The sequence below is a fragment of the Enhydra lutris genome, unplaced genomic scaffold, assembly GCF_002288905.1.
Source record: "Enhydra lutris kenyoni isolate GAN:26980312 unplaced genomic scaffold, ASM228890v2 scaffoldscaffold56, whole genome shotgun sequence".
NCBI classification, from domain to species: domain Eukaryota; kingdom Metazoa; phylum Chordata; class Mammalia; order Carnivora; family Mustelidae; genus Enhydra; species Enhydra lutris.
Genome location: NW_019154140.1, coordinates 5146644 through 5170009, shown reverse-complemented (window position 1 = coordinate 5170009; position 23366 = coordinate 5146644). Strand labels below are relative to the sequence as shown.

Below are 23366 nucleotides of genomic sequence, written 5' to 3'. Positions count from 1 at the left end.
GAGAAAGGTAGCTAAATTAAACCAACTTTGATGAGATGTATCTTTTATTTAAAAACGTTTTATTGTGGAATACAGCATCATTCAAAACACCATATGAAAATGTAACGTATAGTTTAAAGATATCTGCTTCTTTAAAATAGTCCAATTCAAGTGGCTTTACATTTATTAGTGAAAAATTCACTGTGACTAGTTCTTCCCAAAACTGGGCAATTAAATTTTCAAAGGAATAACTGAAAAGCATCCCTAACGTGTCTTACTAATCCATGCAGCAGTGTACCTATTGACTCTTCTTTGACAATAACACCTGTTTTGTTAGTGGGGATTTCTTTTAAAGATTTATTTATTTATTTGAGAGAGAGAGAGAGCACAAGCAGGCTAGGGGAGGGGTAGAGGGAGAGGGAGGAGCAGACTCCATGCTGAGCAGGGAGCCCTACAAGGGGCTCAGTGAGGGTCTTGATCCCAGGACCCTGGGATCATGGCCTGAGCTGAAGGCAGACGCTTAACTGATTGAGCCACCCAGGCACCCCGGGATTTTTTTTAAAACTAGGCTCCACACCCAATGTGGAAGTCATTGCAGGGGAGACCAAAGAGTTGGACACTCAACCAATTGAACCATCCAGGCGCCATGGGAATTTTTTTTTTTTTTTTTTTTTAGTTTTTTTTTTTTTTTAAGATTTTATTTATTTATTTGACAGAGAGAGAGAATACAAGCAGGGGGAGCAGCAGAGGGAGAGGGAGAAGCAGGCTCCCCACTGAGCAGGGAGCCCAACATGGAGCTCAATCCCAGGACGGAACTCAGGATCATGACCGGAGCCGAAGGCAGACGCTTAACCAACTGAGCCACCCAGGCACATCCCTGCTTCCTTTTTTTTTCATTGAAGTTTTTTGTTTTTAAAGATTTTAGGAATTTTTTTTAAATTGGGAATTTAGCCCATAACGGTCTCATATCAATCGTTAATATATTTGATGGTTCTTCGAGGTTTCTGGATTCCTGCTTCTATGTCTGTATATAGTTTACGCAGCCTGTCTGAATCTTTCCCATCCCAACCTCAGTCCCACCTCCCCCATGCAGAGGAGTGACTAACATCTAGTGCTGTTACTCTGTGCCTGGAGCTGTACCGATGTTTTACACATGGTCTCTTATTTAATTCTCCCAGTAATGCTACGAGATAATATAATAGTATTACTCCCATTTCACAGATGAGAAGACTGAGACAGGATGCCTTGTGCCTCAGAGCTAGTGAGGATTTGAGCTCAAGTTCTAAATGCCACACTTTCTTAAAGCCCTATAGCTCTGCCCCTCATCGCGGAACCTGCTCTGCCTTCCCCCACCATGATCTCCCAGCCTGAACTCCTATAGCCTCGTGTTGGCCTGTTGTCAGCGCCACTTACTACCCATTCCCGTGCCTCCCTCATCACCTGGCCTGCTGGTTTGCAGATAGCAGTTGCTGAAGGAATGTCTGATGGGGAAAGAGTTATTTTTTTTTTGCAGCAGAGAGGGAATGCTTTATTTACTAAGTTTGCACGCCAGGGATGTGAGCTCAGAAGGAGGCCTGTTTCCAGGATTCTTTTAAATGCCCCCTTTATAGTATCCTTGACATTATCGAATTGTCGGTCAGAGAAAATTCTATGTAAAAGTTAACTTCCATTTGCATCTAGTGTTTTAATCTATCAGTACTGAAATGATTTGAAATTATTCTTTTTGATTTATGGTTGTCCTTCATTTCATCTCGAGATGAGCACCTGCTATTAGCAATGGTTTCTACTAAGTAGAGTGAGGAGTAGAAAAACAAATGAAGCAAAGTATCTGTCCCTTGGAGCACTTGGAGTTTATTTGGTAAGACAGAAGTGGAGACAGTGAATTCTGGCAAAAAAAAAAAGGCAAAACAAAACAGGTGGTTGTATCGGGCTGTAAACTCTTAAGGAACTGACTGATAACTTTTCATGTGTGATGTTTTGATAAGTAATAATGTGAAGCTTCAATCATTATCGTGAAGTTAAATTATTATAACGTGTCTTTACAGCAAGTTTATTTCTGACCGCGAGAGTAGAAGAAGTCTCACTAACAGCCATTTGGAAAAAAAGAAATGTGATGAATATGTAAGTGTCATTATACTAAGGGATGCTTGTTTGTTTTAATCACATAAAATGGGACAGATGTTTTTAATTCATGTAGCATAATACCAGAAGTATAGCTACTTATATTCCCCAGGGTATCCTGTGTATCTTCTGCTGAAACCCATTTTAAAAAATAACTAGACCACTAAGGAAATATTTCTTGAATTTTATTGCCACACCGGTTCCTAATAGCGCTTTAAAGACTTTGGCACTATGAACTTTCCTGGGGACTGATTTGCTTATGTTTGTTTGTCTCTTTGTTTAGATTCCAGGAACAACCTCCTTGGGCATGTCTGTTTTTAACCTCAGCAACGCCATTATGGGCAGTGGGATTTTGGGACTCGCCTTTGCCCTGGCAAACACCGGAATCCTACTTTTTCTGTGAGTGTTGACATTGCTGTACTTTCCGTGTTAAAACTGTATTTTCTGTATATTTCTGCTTATAGAAGAAATTGGAAATATTTCTAAATAGTTTTTCTCTTCATATTTTTACTAACTCGGTTAAGTTATGAGTACATACTTTTACATTGTTTATTGGAATGATTTCCCAAGTTGCACCTTACGTTTATGAGGAAGGGGAAAAAGAAAACCTTTTTATCCACCCAAAGCACCAAAATGAGCCTTTATAAGAAGGATTAACAAATTTCAAAATAAGATTTTTGGTATTTTTGGATTCTCTGTCACTTTAAATCTCAGCTAAAAGGTCAAAATAATTTGGAGGTGTCGAATTCAACCACTCACCACTTTGGTATTTGGATTGCAATGGAACATGTACTATATCCAAAGGTAATTGCAAATTTGTTTGTAATAAATAGCCAAGAAGCACAGATGAGAAATTAGCATGTATTTTCCTCTGAGAGTTAGTTAAAAGAAAATAGGCAATTTTGTTTTCAGATAACTTTTCCTCGCACTGTTGAATGGGACTTTCTGCAGATGGACAGAGGGCTTGTTTTCAGTTGGAAAAAGAAGAAAACAGATCATAGAATTTATACCAGGAAAATGCTCACCCAGCCTGATTCCTCTCTCAAACCTGTAGGGAGTATCAGTGGTGTTTTGCCTGAAGAGGCGAGGAGGAAATTCTCTTCTCCAGCCTTCCCCCTCCCACAGACTACACTCAAGTTCCTCACTGGCCTCACTCAGTAGTTTTCATTGCTGGATCATTGAGATGGGAGCATTATTTCCTTGGAAGCAGTGACCAGAATGGCTAGTACTCCTACAAATTGTGTATATTCCTTTAGACTTAGAAAACTGTAAAAAAAAAAAAAAAAGAAGAAAAAGAAGAAGAAGAAGAAGAAGAAGAAAGAAAACTGTGATGAAAGTACACTGCTATCCATTCCATTACCCAGGGATCAATGATGTCCATCCATGCTGGGCCATTTCGGTCAGTAGCACTAGGGATTAACATTCTTCCTCTTACGTGTAAATGCACTAGACATGTCTTTCCTAGAAATAAAACTCTGTTTAGGACAGTGAATTCAAGACATTTTTTTCCTTATTGTCCACCCAACTCTGTAAACCCAACAGCAGCCTCTTCTCTCAATAGAGAAAACAAGAAAACAATGCTGGTGAATCATTTTGTGTGGTCTTTCTGTTTATGTATATCTTGAGCCAGGTGCCAGGTTTTAGGGTGAAAGGATGGTGTTGGACAAAATATTTCTATGGTGACTTTTTTGGTATGCGTGGAACTCTGACCCTCTAAGGATACTGCAGGGTCGCTGCACTTGTGACTTTCAGAGCAGTGACTGGAGACACCCGACTGGTAGTCCCAACTCCTCTTCTGAATGAAGTCTTCTGTAGTCTTAAGCAAGTTACTTAGCCACTCTGAGCTGCAGTTGCCTACTCTGTAAAATAAGGCAACTATACTAGAAAAATCTCAGAACTGTGCCAACCTCTGAAACCCGATGATTCTGTGACTATTTTCAGTTATTCCTAAGCTGGAAAAATGTTCGGTTCGGAAATGTGTTTTACACTGATGTATTTATGTTTACTATCACAGTATTAGTTAGTTCTATGTTAAGTAGTTGAAGAGTCAATTCTTTGATGATGGTAACCACAGTAACTCTTGTGGCTCTTACTTTGTACCAGGCACTATTCTAAGTCTTTATGCTGAATCCTTGCAAGTCTCTGAGATAGGTACTAGTGTTAGTTCCTGCCTCCACAGGTAAGGGAACTGAGGCAGAGGGAACAGACTTTTATTTTGAAATCTCTTTTTGTCACCATTCTGGGAACCCCCTTCTCTGGGAATCCCCTTCACCTCTCTTCTCTCCTAGATCCCCTATTTCTCCTGTATTCCATTTCTTCCTTTTTCTGGATTGACTTCCTTTTTGTTGCTGAGAAAGGATGAACAGAAATAACTTTTTCTGAGGGCTTCATGTCTGCAAAATGTTTTTATCCTACCTGCATCTTGGATTGGCAGTTTGGCTGGATAAAGAACTCTATATTGGCAATAATTTTCCTTCAGAATTTTGAAGGTATTGTTTCATCGCTCTCTAGTTTCTTCTGTTGTGAAGTCCCATATCCTCCTGATTCCTGATTTCTTTTATATAGCCAGGATTTTTGGGTTTTGTTCTGTTTTGTTTCTGGAAATTTGTTGAATCTCTTTGTCCCGCATGTTCTTCAGTTTTATAGTTATGTGTCTTGAAGTGGCCCTAATCATCCACTGTGTCAGGCTGTCGGTACCTCCTTTTCTTTTAGAAGATAATAGTCTTCAGTTTGGGGATATTTTCATACACATTATTGTGTCAATGAATTCCTTCCTCTTTTTACCTTTTCTATGTTTCTGGAACTGCTCCCCAGATTCTGGAACTTCTGGACTTGTCCTCCCAGTTTTATTCTTTATTTTCATTTCTATAATTTTTCACTGTAGTTTCTGGGACATGTCCTCAATTTCCCTCAGCTCTTTACTGAATGCTTTATTTCTGTTATTATTATTTTTTTTTTACAGGAGCTTTTAAAAATTCTTGGAATATTCCTTTCTTATATTATTTTGTTTTATGATTTCAGTGTTTTCACTAAGGATTCTAGTGATAGTTTTTCTCTGTTATGGGAAATTTCAAGCATAAAGTGGGAAGAAGAGTATAAAAGATTCCCATTTTCCCTTCATCCCATGGCCTTACTTGTTTAATCATACCCCTCACCTGGATTGTCCGGAAGCAAGTCGCAGCTCTAATATCATTTCACCCATAAATATTTCAGTGTATTTCTCATTAAAATATAAGGGCTATTAAAACAAAACCATAATATGTCACACCTAAAAAATTATCAACAGTTCCTTAATAACATCAAATATTCAAACAATATTTGAATTGCCTGTTTATCGCCTTTAACAAAACAACAACTGGATTTTCCAAATCAGTACCCAAATAAGGTCCATATAATGCAGTTGGCTGATACGTGTTTTAATCTCTTTTAAGCTGTAGGTTCCCCCATTTCTCTCTTCTTTTCTCCTATGCAATCTATGTGATGAAGAAACTGGGCCGTTTGTCCTATAGAGTCTCCAACAGTCTGAATTCCACTTACTGTATCCCTCTGGCACAAGTTGATTTTTTGTTTGTTTGCTTTGAAATTGATCTTTCATTTTAGGATCTTTTCTGAAATATCAGGTGGTCCTTCTGTGTCTGTTGTATTCGAAAGTAAGGGATGGGGAAAACAAGGCCAATTTACGCCTGCCACACATGAGTGGGGCTTGTTGGGAATAGTTTCACTTAAGGTGTTGTCACCAGCCTTTTACTTGGGGAACCAGCAGTGTTGGTTACTCTTTGGCTGCTGGGATCACTCAGCATCTTCTGGTTACCTGCCAGGAGGGTCTCAGCATTGCCGCCATCTTTTTGGGAACCAAGCTGGGGGCACAGTTTGGGGGTGATATCTCAGTTGCATGTGTTCACCCAATCCCAGTTTTCCTGACAGTACCCACACCCCCCAACCCAAGTTGTGCTGGGTCCCTCACCCAGAGACCCGAATATTATACTTTACAGAGAATGTCTCTTCAGATACATGTCTTTTGCCAGATAGGAGAGGAGCAACCCCTCAGCTTCACAGAATAGGTGCCTGGTGTGGGGAACCTAGTTATTTCTTGAGGATCCCCTTTATTTTAGCTCATCCTTTCCACTGTTCCCTACTTGCAGTAATGCCACCGGGGCCTTTTGGGAATTCTGTGGTGAAAATTGGATGAGTCTTGGCTTTCTCCACTGCCAGTTGAAGGTTCAGCTTTGTGTACTTTCCAGTTCTGAAATTTTGTGCTTATTGTCTCCTCTAGTGTTCTTAGGAGGGAGCAAGAGTAAGTTCGTATATTCAATCTGTCATTCCTAGAATTCAGTTGATTTTTAGTTACAGTGATTCAGACATAATTGATCTCTTGTCTCATGACTCTTCAGTTTCTGACTAAAGCAAAGAATTGGATAAACTCAACACTTAGAGTTGTAGGAAGACTGCCCTGCATAAAACTCTTATGAATTTTTTGGTTACTTGCAAGATGTGTGAATAGCAAGCACCACACACTGAATCATCAGGTGAAAGCTTGTGAAGGTAGCTGTATAAAGACCCAAACTTATAAGCTCTTCACAAAATGCAGCACTCTCCTACCTTAGAACAAGGACTCACTCTGTGTGTCGTAAAACCAGCTGCTCCTACAGCTGCTCAAAGCCAAGAAGCAGTTGGCAGGATCAAGGTATTTCATCTGGTACAGGGCCCTGTTCCAGACTCATATTAGCCAACACGGAAAAAGAGTCCAAGCCTGTCCAAGCTTCTTTAGAAAAGCAGCTGGGAAGGCTCCTCCGAGTCTCCCTGAGGCTGGGTGCGGAGCTCGTCACTGGGGTCATCTGAAAACCTGCAGGAGTGATTTCTTTTTCTTGGATGAATTTGGGGCTCGTTTTTTTTTTACCTAACCATAATGGCTGTCATCCCTGTTTAACACACATCTGATTCAGTTGGGATTAAGTGAACTCCGCCCCATTGGAAGAATGCAGTTAGGTTTTGTGTTTTCCCCGAATTCTGAAGCCCTGTATTCCATCTGAGGAACAGGAAGTATGGGAATGGGGAATCTTCAGCTTACAATTGTTCTGACGGTATATGTTCTCTTTTGGGGGCAAAATGGGGCTGTACCCTGAGGCAGCAAATTGGGGATATGCTGAGGCACAAGTATCTCAAGGTAAAATGCACCCATTGAACTCAGTTTTCCTAAGATTGGGGATCCAAGGAAAAGGCAGTGAATGCTGAAAACTCTTCCACTATAACTCCCTCTTCTATCACTTTTTTTTTTTTTTTTTTTTTTTTTTTTTTTTACATAGCTCCCCTGTAACTCCTTCATGGCCAAAGTGGTATCAAAAGTAAATACTGGCAGGGTGCCTGGGTGGCTGAGTGGGTTAAGCATCTAACTCCTGATCTCGGCTTAGGTCACAATCTCAGGGTCATGAGATTGAACCTGGAATAGGGTTCCGCACGGGGTGTGAGCCTGCTTAAGATTCTCCGTCCCCTTCTCCTTCTTCCCCTCCCCATCCCAAGGAAAGAAAAGAAAAGGAAAACAAAGTAGATTTTGGCATGGAAGAATGATGGGGTTTGTTTTATTTTTTATCTCACTTTACCATCTCTCCCACCCTAGCCCAAAACAGGAAAGTTATATTTCTTTTTTTTTTTAATTTTATTTTTTATAAACATATAATATATTTTTATCCCCAGGGGTACAGGTCTGTGAATCGCCAGGTTTACACACTTCACAGCACTCACCATAGCACATACCCTCCCCAATGTCCATAATCCCACCCCCCCAACCCCCTCCCCCCATTAACCCTCAGTTTGTTTTGTGAGATTAAGAGTCACTTATGGTTTGTCTCCCTCCCAATCCCATCTTGTTTCATTTACTCTTCTCCTACCCCCTTAACCCCCCATGTTGCATCTCCTCTCCCTCATATCAGGGAGATCATATGATAGTTGTCTTTCTCCGATTGACTTATTTCGCTAAGCATGATACCCTCTAGTTCCATCCATGTCGTTGCAAATGGCAAGATTTCATTTCTTTTGATGGCTGCATAGTATTCCATTGTGTATATATACCACATCTTCTTTATCCTAGCCTCAGCAATCAGACAACAAAAAGAAATTAAAGGCATCCAAATCGGCAAAGAAGAAGTCAAACTATCACTCTTCGCAGATGATATGATACTATACGTGGAAAACCCAGAAGACTCCACTCCAAAACTGCTAGAACTTGTACAGGAATTCAGTAAAGTGTCAGGATATAAAATCAATGCACAGAAATCAGTTGCATTTCTCTACACCAACAACAAGACAGAAGAAAGAGAAATTAAGGAGTCAATCCCATTTACAATTGCACCCGAAACTATAAGATACCTAGGAATAAACCTAACCAAAGAGACTAGGAAAGTTATATTTCTAAAGATACCTATTAAAAGCATACATTTTATAGAAAATGAATATCTTTAGAACGTATCATTTCCTCATAGTAGTAAGTAAATGAGAAGTTTATTAAACTGTATAGATTTTATATTTTTTCATAACTTCCTGGCATATTATTATTATTATTATTATTTTAATAATGTAACCCTTAAGTGTAAAACTGTGAAAAAGGAGAATGTAATTGATGATACTTCTGAGACCTCGAAAGATATGATCATTTATTATAAAAGCTGAGTTTATAAACCATCTGTTTGAAATGATAATTGTGAAACAATATAAGTTCAAATTTTATTTTGGTTGATTACAATTCCAGAGGCTCTTTTTTTGAGTTTTCATAGTTTTTGAGTCCCGTTTGCCATTTTCTATGTCACTTGGTTGTGAAGATAAAAATATAATATAGCTAAAGACACACTTTGAAAAGTGGCATGCAAGAAGACATTTATTAATTAGTGCCAACCCTATAGGACTGCTATGAGTGTGTATGTGTGTACACGTGTGTGACAGAGGAAGAAGAGAGTATGTGTGTGGAAAGTATGTGAGACAGAATGTGTGTGCATGAGAGAGAAAGTGTGCGTGTGTTTCTGAGAGAGAAAAATGAAGGGAGTACCAGTAATGCTTTGTACATACTAGCACTATATAGTACCTGTTTGTGGAATTATTAATTAGGTAGTCATAAATAATGATTAACATCTATTGAACAGTAATTACATATGCTATTTTATCTCATTTAATCTCCATCAACACTATGAAGTAAGTATTAGCTCCATTTTACAGATGAGGTAACTAAGGCTTAATAACAACTTACCAAGTTGGGGAGCCAAGGTTCCGTCCAGGCTTTTCTGACTCTAGAACCATAAAACACTATACTGTCTTTTTGTGATACCTTCATCAGAAACCAAATCTGCATTATTAATGTACATCATCGAGAAATTCTATTCTTATCAACAGATACCAGCAAGTTAATATTTCAGCTTTAAAAATCATCTTGTATAATCTTCAATATTCCTGGACTATGTTACTACTGTTTCACCAAGAATCGTCACCATTATTGTAATGGAAATAGTTTTATTATATCAAGTGCACCACATTGTAGATCAGGGGTGGTCAGGTTCCTGGTAATAGCCCATAAAACACATGCTTAAAGTATATCATGAAACTAACATACCTTCTGAACTGCTTCATATGTGTCATATCTATACCTGACTTGGCCTTGAGTGCTATTTAAGAATGTCCCTTGTCTTCGTGAGCCCTTAACCTTAATTCCTTCCAAATATTTAACTAAATGTTAAGAATTAAAAACCAAGGACTGACAAAGTCAGATAATACCAAGCCCATTATTAGCGAATTGGTTCAATACTCAGAGTAGTTCCATAAAATAGAATATTAGACAACTATATGAAAGAGGAAACTGAATTATATGTACTGGTATGGAAACATGTCACAAGAATATTATTGTTTGAAAAAGCCTGACCGTTAGGTGGAAGCGGGCAAGAGAGGAGAGTGTGTGTGTGTGCTTACGCCCTGCAGACTATTTCGGAGGGTGCATGAGTGAGCTGTTGACAAAAGTTGCTTCTGGAGAGTGGCACAGGGGCTGGGGTGGAGTGGGGGTGCAAAGCTTTCACTCTGTGTTGTCTTCCTACCAGGTTTTTTTAGGGGAAGAAACTAATGAAAAGAAGCCTGTTTTTTAAGGAATTTAAAACCAATGCCATAAGGCTTTTTTTTCCCCCTTCTTACCTACAGAAAACTGAGGAAAAGCAGATTTTCAGTACTGATATTTAAGGCCCTTAGAGCGAGAATAAGCAGTTGATGCCGTGCCACCTACTCCAAACTGTATTTTCAACCCCATCTGCCTTCAGAGAGCCTCCATTTCAGCCACACCACATCCTTCTTTTCTGTAAAGGCCACCTGCACCATCCTTATCACCCTGGCCTTTCCCCCTCCTTATTCCCATGCACCTCCGTGCTTCTGAATCCTGACAGGCCTGTGAGGCCCAGTCAGATGCCACCTCCAGAACTGTTTCCCTGATACTCCTTTACCTTTCCGATTGAACTCTGAGCCCTACAAGGGCAGGATTAATGTCTAATTCTTCCTTGTTCAAATCAGCCCCCACCCCCCGCCATCACTTCTAACCCCTCACTCCCCACCCCCCAACCCTGCCGGCCCCAACAAGATCTAGAACAGTTGCTTGCATATATGTGATTCTCAATAAAGTTTCATTGACATGAATGAACGAATACTTAAGAATTAGATTTTGCAAAACCAAACAAGTCTTTAGGGCAAAACAATGGCCCTCATAATTGGTGCAAACTTATTGGAGGGCAAATACCAACTGAAAGGTTTAGCTCACCCTCAAATTTTCAGTGGGCTGTGGAGATGTAATGATAATAACCAGGTTAGCACAGCACTCGCCCCCAAGTGGTTATTTGGTTACTTTCCTGGGAATGCCTCTTTCATTTGAACATTCTAAATAGTTCAGAGCCTGTTAAATCCTGTAAGAGGTTAGTATTACATTGCTAAAAGGGCATTTGTTGTTAAATTGCTATTTGCAAAAAGGAACGTAATTGTCATTTTCAGTGTACAGCAATTACCTTCACTTTGTGGTAAATTGTCTGCTTCAATTGTAGGTGAATTCTGTCTCTCTTTTTCTTAATATTTACTTCTGTGGACCACTAAAAAGATGCAATATTGTATTACCTATAATTACAGTGTTTACAAACAAACCAGTAAATGGCCATGCCAGTAAGGGTCAATCTAGAATATAAAGATCTCTGTAAATCAGGATCAGACTAGCAGGGGACTTCTCTCTTTAAATTCAGTGTTTTACAGTTGAGCCTACATAAGGGACAGACAGAAATGGAATTAGAACCATAGGTCCATCAACACATTGCCCTAAGTCCTGTTCTTATCTTGTAGGTATTTGATCATTATTAGCCTGTCACCAAAAAAGGGGGGGGGGCTTCTCACGATACCAGGAGGTTTATATTCTTAAATAACTGTCTCAGCATAGCTCTGAAGTCTCCTATCTTTTTTAGCAAATTCTACTAAATTGGAGTGAGACCGCAGTGTTCCTTCACAAATATGTACTCTGCATGATCCTGAATTGTCACTGCTTCGTTACTTCATATGTATTCCAGAAAGTTTGAATCACGCCCACCAAGATGATAATTTTGCTCTTAGCAGTAACAGAGATGGTCTGTGTGATATTTATCAAGTTATTCCTCGTAAATGTTAAGTCGTCTCTCTCTGTGCACTCCTTAGCAGGCAGTTCTTTGCCTGCTTCCGCGGAAAGACCAACTGGATCTTGTGATCTTAAAAACTGGGCGATTAAAGAGGAAGTCAATAGGGGAATCCCTACTCTTCCGGTGATCCTAGGAGGAGGTCCATGAGTATAGTCACAATCCTCTTCCCTCTTGTCAATCAGTTACTTGTTTTTTAAAATTCTTTGAGTTAAAGTCACTGTTCCTTAGAAATGATCTGAAGAGAAAATTGTTGTCCTTCAGCTGGCAGCAAAAATCATTGGCATCAGATTCTCTTGTTTGGGAATAATAATACTGGAAGAGGAGAAATGGCACATTCAGCCTTGCCAACATTTGAGATACATGTAAAAAGGGCAGTGGCAGTGCCATTGAACTCTATTGAAATTCGCTGGATTAAGCCGCTTTTCAGAAATCGGGAAATAGGAGAGTGGTTAGTGTTGTGCTAAAAATGAGTGCTTATTTTGTAAGCGAAGAGGGTTGGCAAGCGTAGGAGATGAGTCCCACCCATTGTTTTTAAGAGTTGAGCAGTTATGCTTAGTTGGTGAGTCATCTAAGATGTGTCTGATAAGGGTTCCAAGAAGGCAATTCTCGTGGCCCCAGAGGTGCGCGGGTGTGTGCACTACGCACATGCGCGAGAGCATGCCCCCGGAGTTGGCTGAGTCCTCTGTAGACTGAATCGCATCCTGTCCCGGTGCCCCGGTGCTACCCAAGGACAACAGCATGGCCCCCATTTGGAGCACTGTGTTTTTCTCAGGTGGCGAGAGGCAACTTAACTCTACTGTCTAAGGTTTTATCAGTATTAAGACCTCCGTGATGCGTGAGTGCCTTTCGTTCACTTTCCTGGGTTGCAGTAAGCCAGGTGTGTATCAGCATAGTAGGTCGGGACAGCCCAGAAATTTGGATTTTCAAGGTTAGCTTGAACTTTCACTACTCACAGAGTGGTAGCTGGTTTAGTAGAGTGGAAGAATGCCCTTGTGTGGGCCAGTTAGCTGTGCTTTGTTCAATGGCTACAGGCTTCACTTCACATCGGGTCCGTGTTTCAACCATCTGCAACTACATTAGAGGTTTGCCAGCTACAGCGTACTGACCAAAACCACCTGTAGCTTCTTTTTGTCTGGCTTGCTAGCTGCGAATAGCTTTTTTTTTTTTCTTTACAGAGTTAAAAAAAAAAAGTTATAAAGCATGCGTGTGCCATGGGACCTATAACAACCCTATTTATCATCCTTATTTTATAGGTAGAGAAGCTTAGAGTCACAGAGGCTAAGGCGCTTGCTAGGATGACACTGTGATTGGTGTGGGTTGAGGGGAAGGAGGGCAACAAGCCCATGGTGTAGTCCTCTTAACTCTTCCATCGCTCCTTCAATGTGCATTGTTACCATGGAAACAGAGTAGGAAAGTATGAATGAAGCCATAGCTCTATCGTTCCCCTTGGAATGGAAGTCCAAAATACCCACCGAGAACAGCACACTCCTTTATTTAATGGTTACGTGGAATTTTTCTGTCACTCAGGAGTTACATCTTAAGAGTATGATAAAGGGGGTGTCATTTTCAAAGGTAAGGATCTAGGTTTGAGGAAAAAGGAAGCCAGTTATTCTTGTGGAGTAGAAGAAGAGGAAGGAGGACATGTCAAGAGTTATAAATGGAGTGCCCACAAAACCCACAGACCTCTACCAACGACTATAAGCAAAAACAGGAAGTGGTAGTGGCACATGGCTTGCTTTCTTACCAGTACAACTTCCTCTTTTATTTATTTATTTATTTATTTTAAAGATTTTATTTATTTATTTGAGAGAGAGACAGTGAGAGAGAGCATGAGCAAGGAGAAGGTCAGAGGGAGAAGCAGACTCCCCTTGGAGCTGGGAGCCCGATGTGGGACTCGATCCTGGAACTCTAGGATCATGACCTGAGCCGAAGGCAGTCATCCAACCAACTGAGCCGCCCAGGCATCTCCAACTTCCTCTTTTAAACTCAAACCTCCTCCTAACTGTTTAACTTCATGAAGTATCAACTAAATTGATAAAATTCTAGTTCTGTCTGCATACATCTTTTAAGTACTTCATTCTCTGTAGGATCATACTAGATCTTACTTGATTTGGTCATCAGTGAGGCATATTTCTTTCATTAGAAATTAGACAAGATGAAATATCTAACCAGCAGTGAGGCTAGTTTAAGAGCAGCTTTGCACCAAGAAATGTAGATTTATCTACAAGGAAAGAAATGGAAGGAATTGTACGAATAATTGATCCCGGCCCGTTCCCAGCTCAGCATTTAAAAACCATCCCTTTCACTCTCTAATTTGTAAATATTACAAATAATTGCATGCCACCAGATCCTGGTGTGCTGGTCCTCTGACCCTCAGAATGTTGAAATTTAATCACAATGTAGTGACTAGAAAGTACACTTTGGGACTGAATAATTATATGTTTCTGCTCCTTTCTTTAAGTATTTTGTGAGCTCCTTAAATGAAATTGGGACTGTATTAATGATCTTGGGGTTAAACAAATGCACTCTTCCCCCTCCCTCCCCAAAAGGAAGAATTGGAATAATACTACTATCATTTAAGAGGTTCTTTACATTTTTCATTTTAATACTATTATAGTAAGTGAGATAATCATTAAAGACCATTTTGAAAATACATAAAATAAATTAAGTATAAAGAAATCACCCCAAATCTCACTGTTAACAACGGGCTCTGTTAGGCCTATGATGTATTTCATTCTAAGTCATTTGTCTTCTGCTTAGGTTTTACTTTTTACACTGTCATTCCTCTGTGGACATTTGACTTTGGCAGACAATGTAGCATGGGTGGGTAACGACTTTGGAATCAGACTTTGAGGGCTCTAATGCTAGCTCTGCGACCTTAGACAAAATACTTAACCTCTCTTAACTTCAATTTCCTTATCTGTAAAATAGTAATAGTACTACTATTTTTAAAATATTTTAAAGTGCTTAGTGTGGGCCTGACGTACTGAAAATACCCTAAATTTATTGGTAGCGATGATCAATTAAGTGTTTTATTAATTATATTGAATCCCTATTAAAGTAAAGTTCTAGGAAATGGATTTGTATGTAAAAGATAGGTTTGAATTTTCCAAAATATTTCAAATTTTCACATGGATTAGGAACTCAGAACACTTGGTCCCTCTCTTCTCACTTTCAGGCACATCCCCTTCCATTTGGGCTCTCATTAAATAGACGATTCTTCCTCCTCTGTGTTGCCTTTTTTTTTCCACTTAAGCCTCCTGCTAGCATGGCTTCCCTGGGCCAGGAACTGTGCTGCACCATCTGCCTCTGCAGTTGCCCTCCAGACATTCTACTTGTGACCACAACACCCCCTCCCCATTTCCAGGCTCCTCCCTTGGGTACTCCCATGCCTGTCCTCCAATGTCACCGACAGCCTTGGAGAACCTCAGGGAGAAGTACACTTCCTTCCCTGTCCAGTGCAGATATCATGGCCTTTCACTCGAAAACCCCTCTCTTTCCCATACCCTAAAATTCCCTTCCCCGCTAGCTTTCTGTCAAACTAGCTGGAAACCCCCCAAATCTGAGCTTTTTAACTATGCAGATGCGTAACTACATTCAACTTCTTCACTTGGGTTCTCCATACTGCCCAGCCCTCCCTTCATCCCCAGCTAGTGCTCTGCTCTCTGTAGCAGTGATTTTAGATCTTTACTTACTTCATATAGGTATTTCCCTTTGGAGGAGTTGACGGGGAGGAGATGGAGGGGCAGAGAGAGTTAGTGGAGATAAGAGATGAATAAAAAAGTGGAGGGGGGACACAGGAAGAAAGGTTGGAGAAAGGGAAAGGGTAGAAGAAAGTAAAAGAGAGGCCAGTAACAGAGGGGAAGGACTGGAGATGGTTGGCCAGAAAATAGTATGTTTCCTACAGTTTGTCCAACTAGCTTGTACTGGAATTTTAAATTTCTTGTAAATATCCTGCCTCAACCAGATCATGTGTCTCTGAATTTTGGAGGGAGGGGCTGTAGATTGGTGGGAGATGATGGTAGATAAAAGCAAAACTAGTGAAAAAGATTACTTTTGCTCTAATGCAGGGAGTTTTTATATGGATTATTCTAATCATGATGATGGTAAATGTTTTATACTTTTAACTGGGTTTAGAAGAGGAAGAATTAGATAGTGTAGTGAGCCTCAGATCCCTTTTGGAAGAAAAGAAACATGGCTGGGGTGGGGGGAGGGGTGTGGCATTGAAAATAATTTTGTTTATTTCTTGGGAGAAAGAGCAAGCAAGCAGGAGTCAGGAGTGGGGCAGATGGAGAGGGAGAAGCAAAGCAGGCTCCGTGCTGAGCAGGGGAGCCCGATGAGGGGCTCCATCCCAGGACCCCAGGATCATGACCCGAGCTGAGGGCAGACACCTCACTGACTGAGCCACCCATGGGCCCCTAATTTTAAAATATATATATTGGTGGAGTAACTAATGCCCTAATATCCCGAGGAAGTCAGGATCCCACAGGAATGGTCCGCATCCCATAGGAATGATAATGATTCGGCTGTAAATGCTTCACTTCACTCCATTCTCCCCTGGACAGCCGTGGGGCTGTGTCATAGGTAGTCACGCTGTGATGGTGGCATGGCACCCCAGCTGCAGACAGTGTGGCAGGCCAGGTGGCACTAGTTCAACAGTTGTGAGAAACGGGAACACTGAGATCTGTTTGCCACAGGGCCAGAGCTGGCAGCTTTAAATCCCTGCTACTCCAAGAGTGGTCCCTGGACCAGCAGCATCTGAAATACTTGGGGACTTTTGAGAAGTGCAGACTCTCAGGTCCCACCCCACATCTACTGAATTAGAATCTTCAGTTTAACAGTATCCTAAGGAGAGTTGTATATACCCTTAAAGTTTGAGGGCAGCTGCTTTAAACTTTGGACAGGGAGAGGACAGGGAGAGTCATGCAGGGAAGGCTCTTATTTTTTAAGAGAAATGGGTCCTGGAGGAGTTGAAAGCACTCACCTGCATGGCAGCCCGGAACACCCCCATGTAAACACCCCCATGGAAGCTATTTCTGGATCGGCAGTGGTGACTGCTGCTTCATCTCCACCTCTTTCCAGGGCTCTGATGCTGGGTGGGGAGCATGGTATATGATTTCTTGTTATTTAGCTAGGCTTTTAAAAGATGTGGTGTGGGGTTGGTCTTTTTAAGGTATAATTTATATGCAGTAAAATTCGTCATTTTAAAGGATAGGATTTGATAAATTTACCCAAATATAGTTGTGAAATCACATAGAATATGTCAATTGTTGGAGCACTGGGGTGGCTCAGTGGGTTAAGTGTATGGATCTCAGCTCAGGTCTTGATCTCACTGTTGTGAGTTCAAGCCCCACATAGAGCTCCACACTGGGCATGGAGCCTACTTAAAAAAAAGAAAGAAAGAACATTTCAATTGCCTTAAATATGTGGTTCTATTGTCACAGTTTTCCATTTGATTAGCATATAGCACTTTAAGAAATGAAATTTATTATAATGTTATCCATATAATGTCTAGGTAAGACATGGGAGAGCAAAGAATTACAGTCTTATCACTGTGATTCTAAACAATAACAAATAAATGTCTTTAAAATAGATGTTTAGGGGCACCTGGGTGGATCAGTGGGTTAAACTCTGCCTTCAGCTCAGGTCATGATCCCAGGGTCCTGGGCTCAAGCCCCATAGCAGGCTTTCTGCTCAGCAGGGAGCCTGCTTCCTCCCCTCTCTCTCTCTCTCTCTCTGTCTGCCTGCCTCTCTGCCTAATTGTGATCTCTGTCAAATAAATAAATAAATAAATCTTTAAAAAAAAAATAGATGTTTAGAGGCTATTGTTTAAGGTAGGAGCCAAAATTTTCTTGCACCAAATACACTAAATATATCTAGGACCCCTGTCAGAAATAATTAAGAAATCATGGAGAGCAGGAGTATTGCCAGAGAACTAGAAATGGGCAGATTTCATCCCAGCTTTCCCAGATCTACTTGGTAAAAAGTAGATCTCAAGCAACATTTAAGGACGAATTATTAAATAGCTTTTATGTACAAATACCATAGAAAATATTGCTCCTTGGAGGTCAATAGGGTTTTCCTATATAGTTGTGCTAAACTACTTTATCTTTTGAGATAATAGTGAACTAGTTGGTCACAGGATTGTCTTAAGCAGAATGTATCTTGATTTTAGCAAGACATTTGGCATAATCCCATATGACTTACAAATGAGATACTAATATTCTGTAAGTTCATTCTTAGCTAAAAGTCTGCTGTGTGCTTTGTTTGGTATTGTATGTAAATAGGCAAATAAGATGGGCCATGACTCCGAATGAAGTGTTACGCCCTGTCCTACAGTCTAGTTAGTAATGGAGGGACATAATAAAGCAATGAAATAAAAAGATTGCTTTGGCTGCTGGTTGGAGGATGGATCAGAGAGGGCAAGAAATGAGAGATAGAAATTACTATAGTTGCCCAGAAATTAGAGATGATGGTGCCTTGGATCAGAGTAGTGACAGTGGAGATGGGGGGGTGGAAGGCATATGGATTTAGGAACTATTTTTGAGAGAGAAGTGATAGGACATTTGCCAATGATTAGATGTTAGGGATGAGAGAGTAGATAAAAGATCAGGGGTGACTTCCAGTTTTCTGGCTAGAGCAGTTGATGGGACAGTGGGCCATTTTCTAGATTGGGGTCTTGTTCTATTCAAAGTTAGAACCAGTGACTTGGATGAAGGCAAATTCAAGATATGAAGCTTGATGAGGTAGCTGATACATAAGTAAAAAAGGTCAACAATTTTAAAAGATATCAGGAGACTGGAAAGACAAAATATAATGGAAAGTGTAGAATCCTTTCAGAAAAAGTATACACATGGGGCACCTGGGTGGCTCAGTGGGTTGAGCCTTTGCCTTTGGCTCAGGTCATGATCTCAGGGTCCTGGGATCGAGCCCTGCATCGGGCTTTCTGCTCGGCGGGGAGCCTGCTTCCCCGTCTCTGTTCCGCCTGCCTATCTGCCTACTTATGATCTCTGTCAAATAAATAAATAAAAATCTCTTAAAAAAAAAAAGTATACACAGGATGGAACCAGGAAGAGTAGCCTAATAAGCATTTCTAACAGAAGCTCAATAAGAATCAAAAGTGTGGCATGGCTGCCATAAAAATGAACACCAAAATGGGTTGCCTTCTAGGAAACATGACGTCTATCTCAAGTTAATAATCTTAACATGCTTTGTGCTATTTGGACCCAAACTGATGTGACAGCATTGTGCTTTTCTTGGCACACAGCCATGACAAAGGATGGTCGAGGAACTGGACCATGACTGAGATGTAAAAAGCCTGAACGCCCCCATCACAGGATGACAGCTGGAAGAATTGGAGAAGTGTAGGTCAAAGTGCACAATCTGAAAAAGAGCACCATCAGATGGACTGTTTGGCAGAAGAGGGTTTCGATTTTAAGTAGATTCAAGTAGGTCCAAAGGGTGAAATGGCAATGGTAGTTTCAGCTCAGCCTAAGTTCCTGTGCGCGGTGCTTTACAGAAGCAGGATGGGATGGGTGGCGTATGGGTCCCCTGTGACACACTTTGCAGACCTGGATGCCTGTGTGTGGGATGGAGCAGAGAGGTTGCCTGTGCTGGATGGAAAACCGGACAGGGTGGTGTCTAAAGACCCTTCCCTGATCCTGGAGTCTCGAATTGTTTCCTAACAGGCTCCTTCCCCGTAGGGGATATAGACTTTCTGAGGATGTCCCCACACCACCTCTTGCCAAGTGTGGCTGACAATGTGAGGGTTCTTGGAAGTCCCTGATCACATTCTTCACTAGATAACTCTCCTGCTGCTGCTTACCCAGTGCCCATGTCCACCTACAAGTTCTGGATCCCCTTCTCTTCAAGGCTGAACATAAGTCTGAAATATCAACACCTTGACAGCTCAGTTCCTATTGCCAAGATTTAGTTGCCCCCCAAACACCTTTTTCAGCAAGCGGCTTTTGCCATAACCATATTAGAACTTGTCGTCAGTGATCAGAAGTGTGAAAGCAAACATGATGTCTGGATGAGATGCAGAAAGGAATCACTCATGTTCCTCTTAGCACAGGAATACCGGTTTATATTTCTCTGCCAGCAAACCACAGTTATATGTACAAAGATCTCATCGGACAAATGGAGGTACAATCTCGCTCAAGACAGGAGAAATGTTCAAATAAGTTATTACATTCTCTCAAGTCATTCCTCCTCCTTTCTTTCTGATGTTATATTTTGCGTCTTTGACACCCTTGGATCCCCTTAAACTAGTCTAGCATCATTATAGCCAATTAGACAACTTAGAGTTTCTTTCTAAGAATCTAAACGAGGTGCACTTCTCTACATTTTAATTCCATTAATACTACTAGATTTCTTTTATAGCCCAAAGTGGTCTTAAAATTTTATGTACAGATTTTGCCTTTTATGACCTGCTAGAAAAAAGCATTTTGTTTTATATTAGTTTTTGGGTTTTGAAGGGAAGCTCTAGATTTTGGGAGGGATGGAGAAGACCATCTTCAGAGATGGGGTGGTTAAAGGCCGAGGCTGTCAGAATGTCGCTCCAGGTCCTTCTGTCTGGGGTGCAGTGTTATGTCTCTTAAACACGGAAGCAGGAGGGTTGTTTTCACCACAGTGGGAGGCTCTCACTCTGCTGTTGGTAAGTGTGGGGGAGAACATAGATGCCCTCCCTGCTAATCTCTTCCTTAACCAAGACTTTTCTCCCAGAAAGAGAAAAAGAGGTGATAGGAGTTCCTGAAGAAATCCTTGACTTCTTGCCAAGGGCCACAGGCCAGCTTGAGCATCACCTACAGTGAGATTTGACCCAGTAGAATGTGTTGGGAGGCAACCGTATGTAAGACCCATGTGGTCCCAGGGGCTGCTAGCTGAGGGAAGGAATGTTTCCTTATAATGTTTCTTTTGCTAATCAGTACCCAGTTCTCCTAGCCTTTGGTTAATCATTAGGTAGACATTAGTAATTGTCCCTCCTGCCAGGCACGTAATTCCTACAGGGTCATACTCTCTAGTCATTAGCCTGGGGCCTGGTGGCAGGACCCCCCTCCTCCCCAGATCAATCCCAGGGGAATAGACTCAAATGGGCATGTGGTCACTCCAGAACAGCAGCAACTTACATCTCTCCTGTCCCCTACTGGAAACCCATGCTAGGCTGCGTCACACCCAAGTCCTCTATGGCTTATCACATGCGCACATGGAAGTCACCCGTTTGTTTTATTGTCCCTAAAAATGTGAGTGAACTCTGAGCAGAATTCGAAGCTTGCTTCTTCAGAATAAATATTGTTTATCTCTTACAAGGTGAAAGAAAAATCATACCACAGTTGGGTCCTGTATCTTCCTCTCTGGCAGAACATACCAAATGGGGCTCCATTATGTATCTCAGAACTATGAGCTGGGTATTTTACTGCCTGCTCTCACTTCCTCCTGTCCCTCAGCCAGAAGAGGTAATAAGGGACTTACCTTCGGAATCACCCTCCCCCTTAAGGATCTTAGCTAAGTCAATATATGTCTGAATGCACTTCTTCCTTATCCTCATCTTTTCACCTAAATTCCCCTTTTTATTGGCTGGTCAGTTTGGTCTTCACCCAGAGTGTTAGGTTTTATGTTCTTTCCCCCCGTGTTTGTTTTACCTCTGCTGAGCTCTGTCCCTCTTTTATGTTTTATGACCAATCTCTGGCATTCTGTCTGCTCTGCAGTCGGCCATTCTGTTCTCCCCCATCGATCTCCTTATGGCCGCATTGCCTATAGGGGAAGCAAAACACGTGAGACATGAGACAGCCATGGAGCTGCCTTTCTGCCTGGGGTGAGGGAAGGCACATAAGGGAGTGACATCTGAGCTGAGCCCAAGGACAGGGGTTCAGTGGGTGTGCGGGCGGGGGTTGGGGTTGGGAAGAGAGACCCCACAGAGAGAGAATCCCATGATAGGCCAAGTACCTCTCAATGGCCCTTTCCAGAAAAATCCCTGCCTTATTTACTCAAATGTGGAATCAACTGCACGTATATACTGTTCTAGGGATAGATCTCCTACATCAGGGAGTGAGTGGTTTCATTTGGGGAGACTGGAACTTTTTTCTTTTTAGCATATAGGCTTTATTTTCAATTACCAAGTCAGTTTTAACCAAATGATTTGGAAATAATCTATGTGATCTCCCATGTCATTTCAGCTGTGCTTTTTCTTGAGGTGGGTTTGATAATGAGCCAGATGTACCAAAACAAAAACATGAGTTCGTCATTCAAAAATGTCTTCTCATTTTCCTAATCAAAATTTTCCCATCAGTTAGAAGAAATGCTTGGTCTTTAAGAGGAACTAGGTGCAAAAAAAGTGAATTATCTCAGTGGTCCAATGCATAGATTCAAAAATAGCCACAGAGTAATTAGATGAAAAGAACCATAGACATCATTTAGTTTGTGTCTATGTTACAGGTGAGGAATCTAGGGGTGGGAGAAATTGAGCAATTTGCCTAAAGTCACATGGTCATTGACCTAAGAGTCACTACAAGCCTTACCCTCAGCCCTTGCCCACCCCCCCACCCCATCCCACACCTCTTTCACACTTTCTCACTCAGATGTAACAGAAAGTGCATCATAGGCCATAAAAGCTTTCTTTCCTAATACTGTCTGAAAGTCATTTCAACTGAAATGACCTCAGAGAGCTATTTAGGTTTTGAATTAACATAGAGGATTTGCACTGTTAGGGTTACTCAGATTCTAATGAGCAGCTCTTTATTTGGTAGAACATTTTTATTGAGGATTTTAAAAAGGGTGTGACTAATCGTTTCCAAAATTTGGATGCTACCAACAAACAGTGTTAACCATATAAATAAGCCTTTGCCCTTCTAAAATGTAAGGTCTGAGTATGTTCTTTTATAGTTATTATAAGACTTGTTTTCTTTGCTTTAGGATACTTTTGACTTCCGTGACACTGCTATCTATATATTCAATAAACCTTCTTTTGATCTGTTCAAAGGAAACAGGTAAGCTGATAGTAGGTCTAATTTTGTTAAAGCCAGGACGAATGATTTGCATGGTGATACTGTGAACGAATAATGCCCTCCTGGTTCAGCCACTGATTACTGAAGAGTACATTGACCTACAGTTCCTCAAAAACCTATAGTAGTATTTACCCAGAGAAACAGACATGGCACCATGGACCTTAAATTGTCTTGAACACCGAGAGAATAGCATTGCCATTTAAAGCAAACCCCCAATCATACCTGTTTTTGTAGTTTAAGATGACTTCATTTGAAAAGCTTCAGTTTTTCCTTAGGTCTTTATAAATTCAGAACAAGGATCCCATGTTTTGATATTATAGCCTTCAAGATTTTAAAAGTAAACAGTGCTTTCATTCCCTTTTGTGTATATTCCAAGGAGAAAATGGTATGCCCGAGGCAATGTGGGAGTGAGGGTACTGGGGAAGGGCTCCAAGTTCTGGGCAGTGTAATACCTGAAGTGTTTATTTTCTGTTCCTGGGACAAATGGATTCTGTTTGTAATACTTTGACTTTTACTTTAGCTGAAACCACATTGGCCAACTATTACTGTACAGAGATGACTCCATTTAACTGGGACATTTTGTAATAGATTGAGC

At 41.0% G+C, this 23366-nt stretch overlaps 1 protein-coding gene across 1 annotated transcript in view; it reads left to right on the top strand.

The window, feature by feature from the left end:
• Positions 1 to 23366, top strand: part of LOC111158010 (solute carrier family 38 member 1) — a 69714-nt gene that overhangs the window by 27208 nt on the left and 19140 nt on the right. The window contains exons 5-7 of the mRNA XM_022519786.1: positions 2025 to 2100; positions 2384 to 2499; positions 22680 to 22753. Coding sequence (XP_022375494.1) covers positions 2025 to 2100; positions 2384 to 2499; positions 22680 to 22753 — 266 coding nt within the window. The remainder of the gene's footprint in view (positions 1 to 2024; positions 2101 to 2383; positions 2500 to 22679; positions 22754 to 23366) is intronic.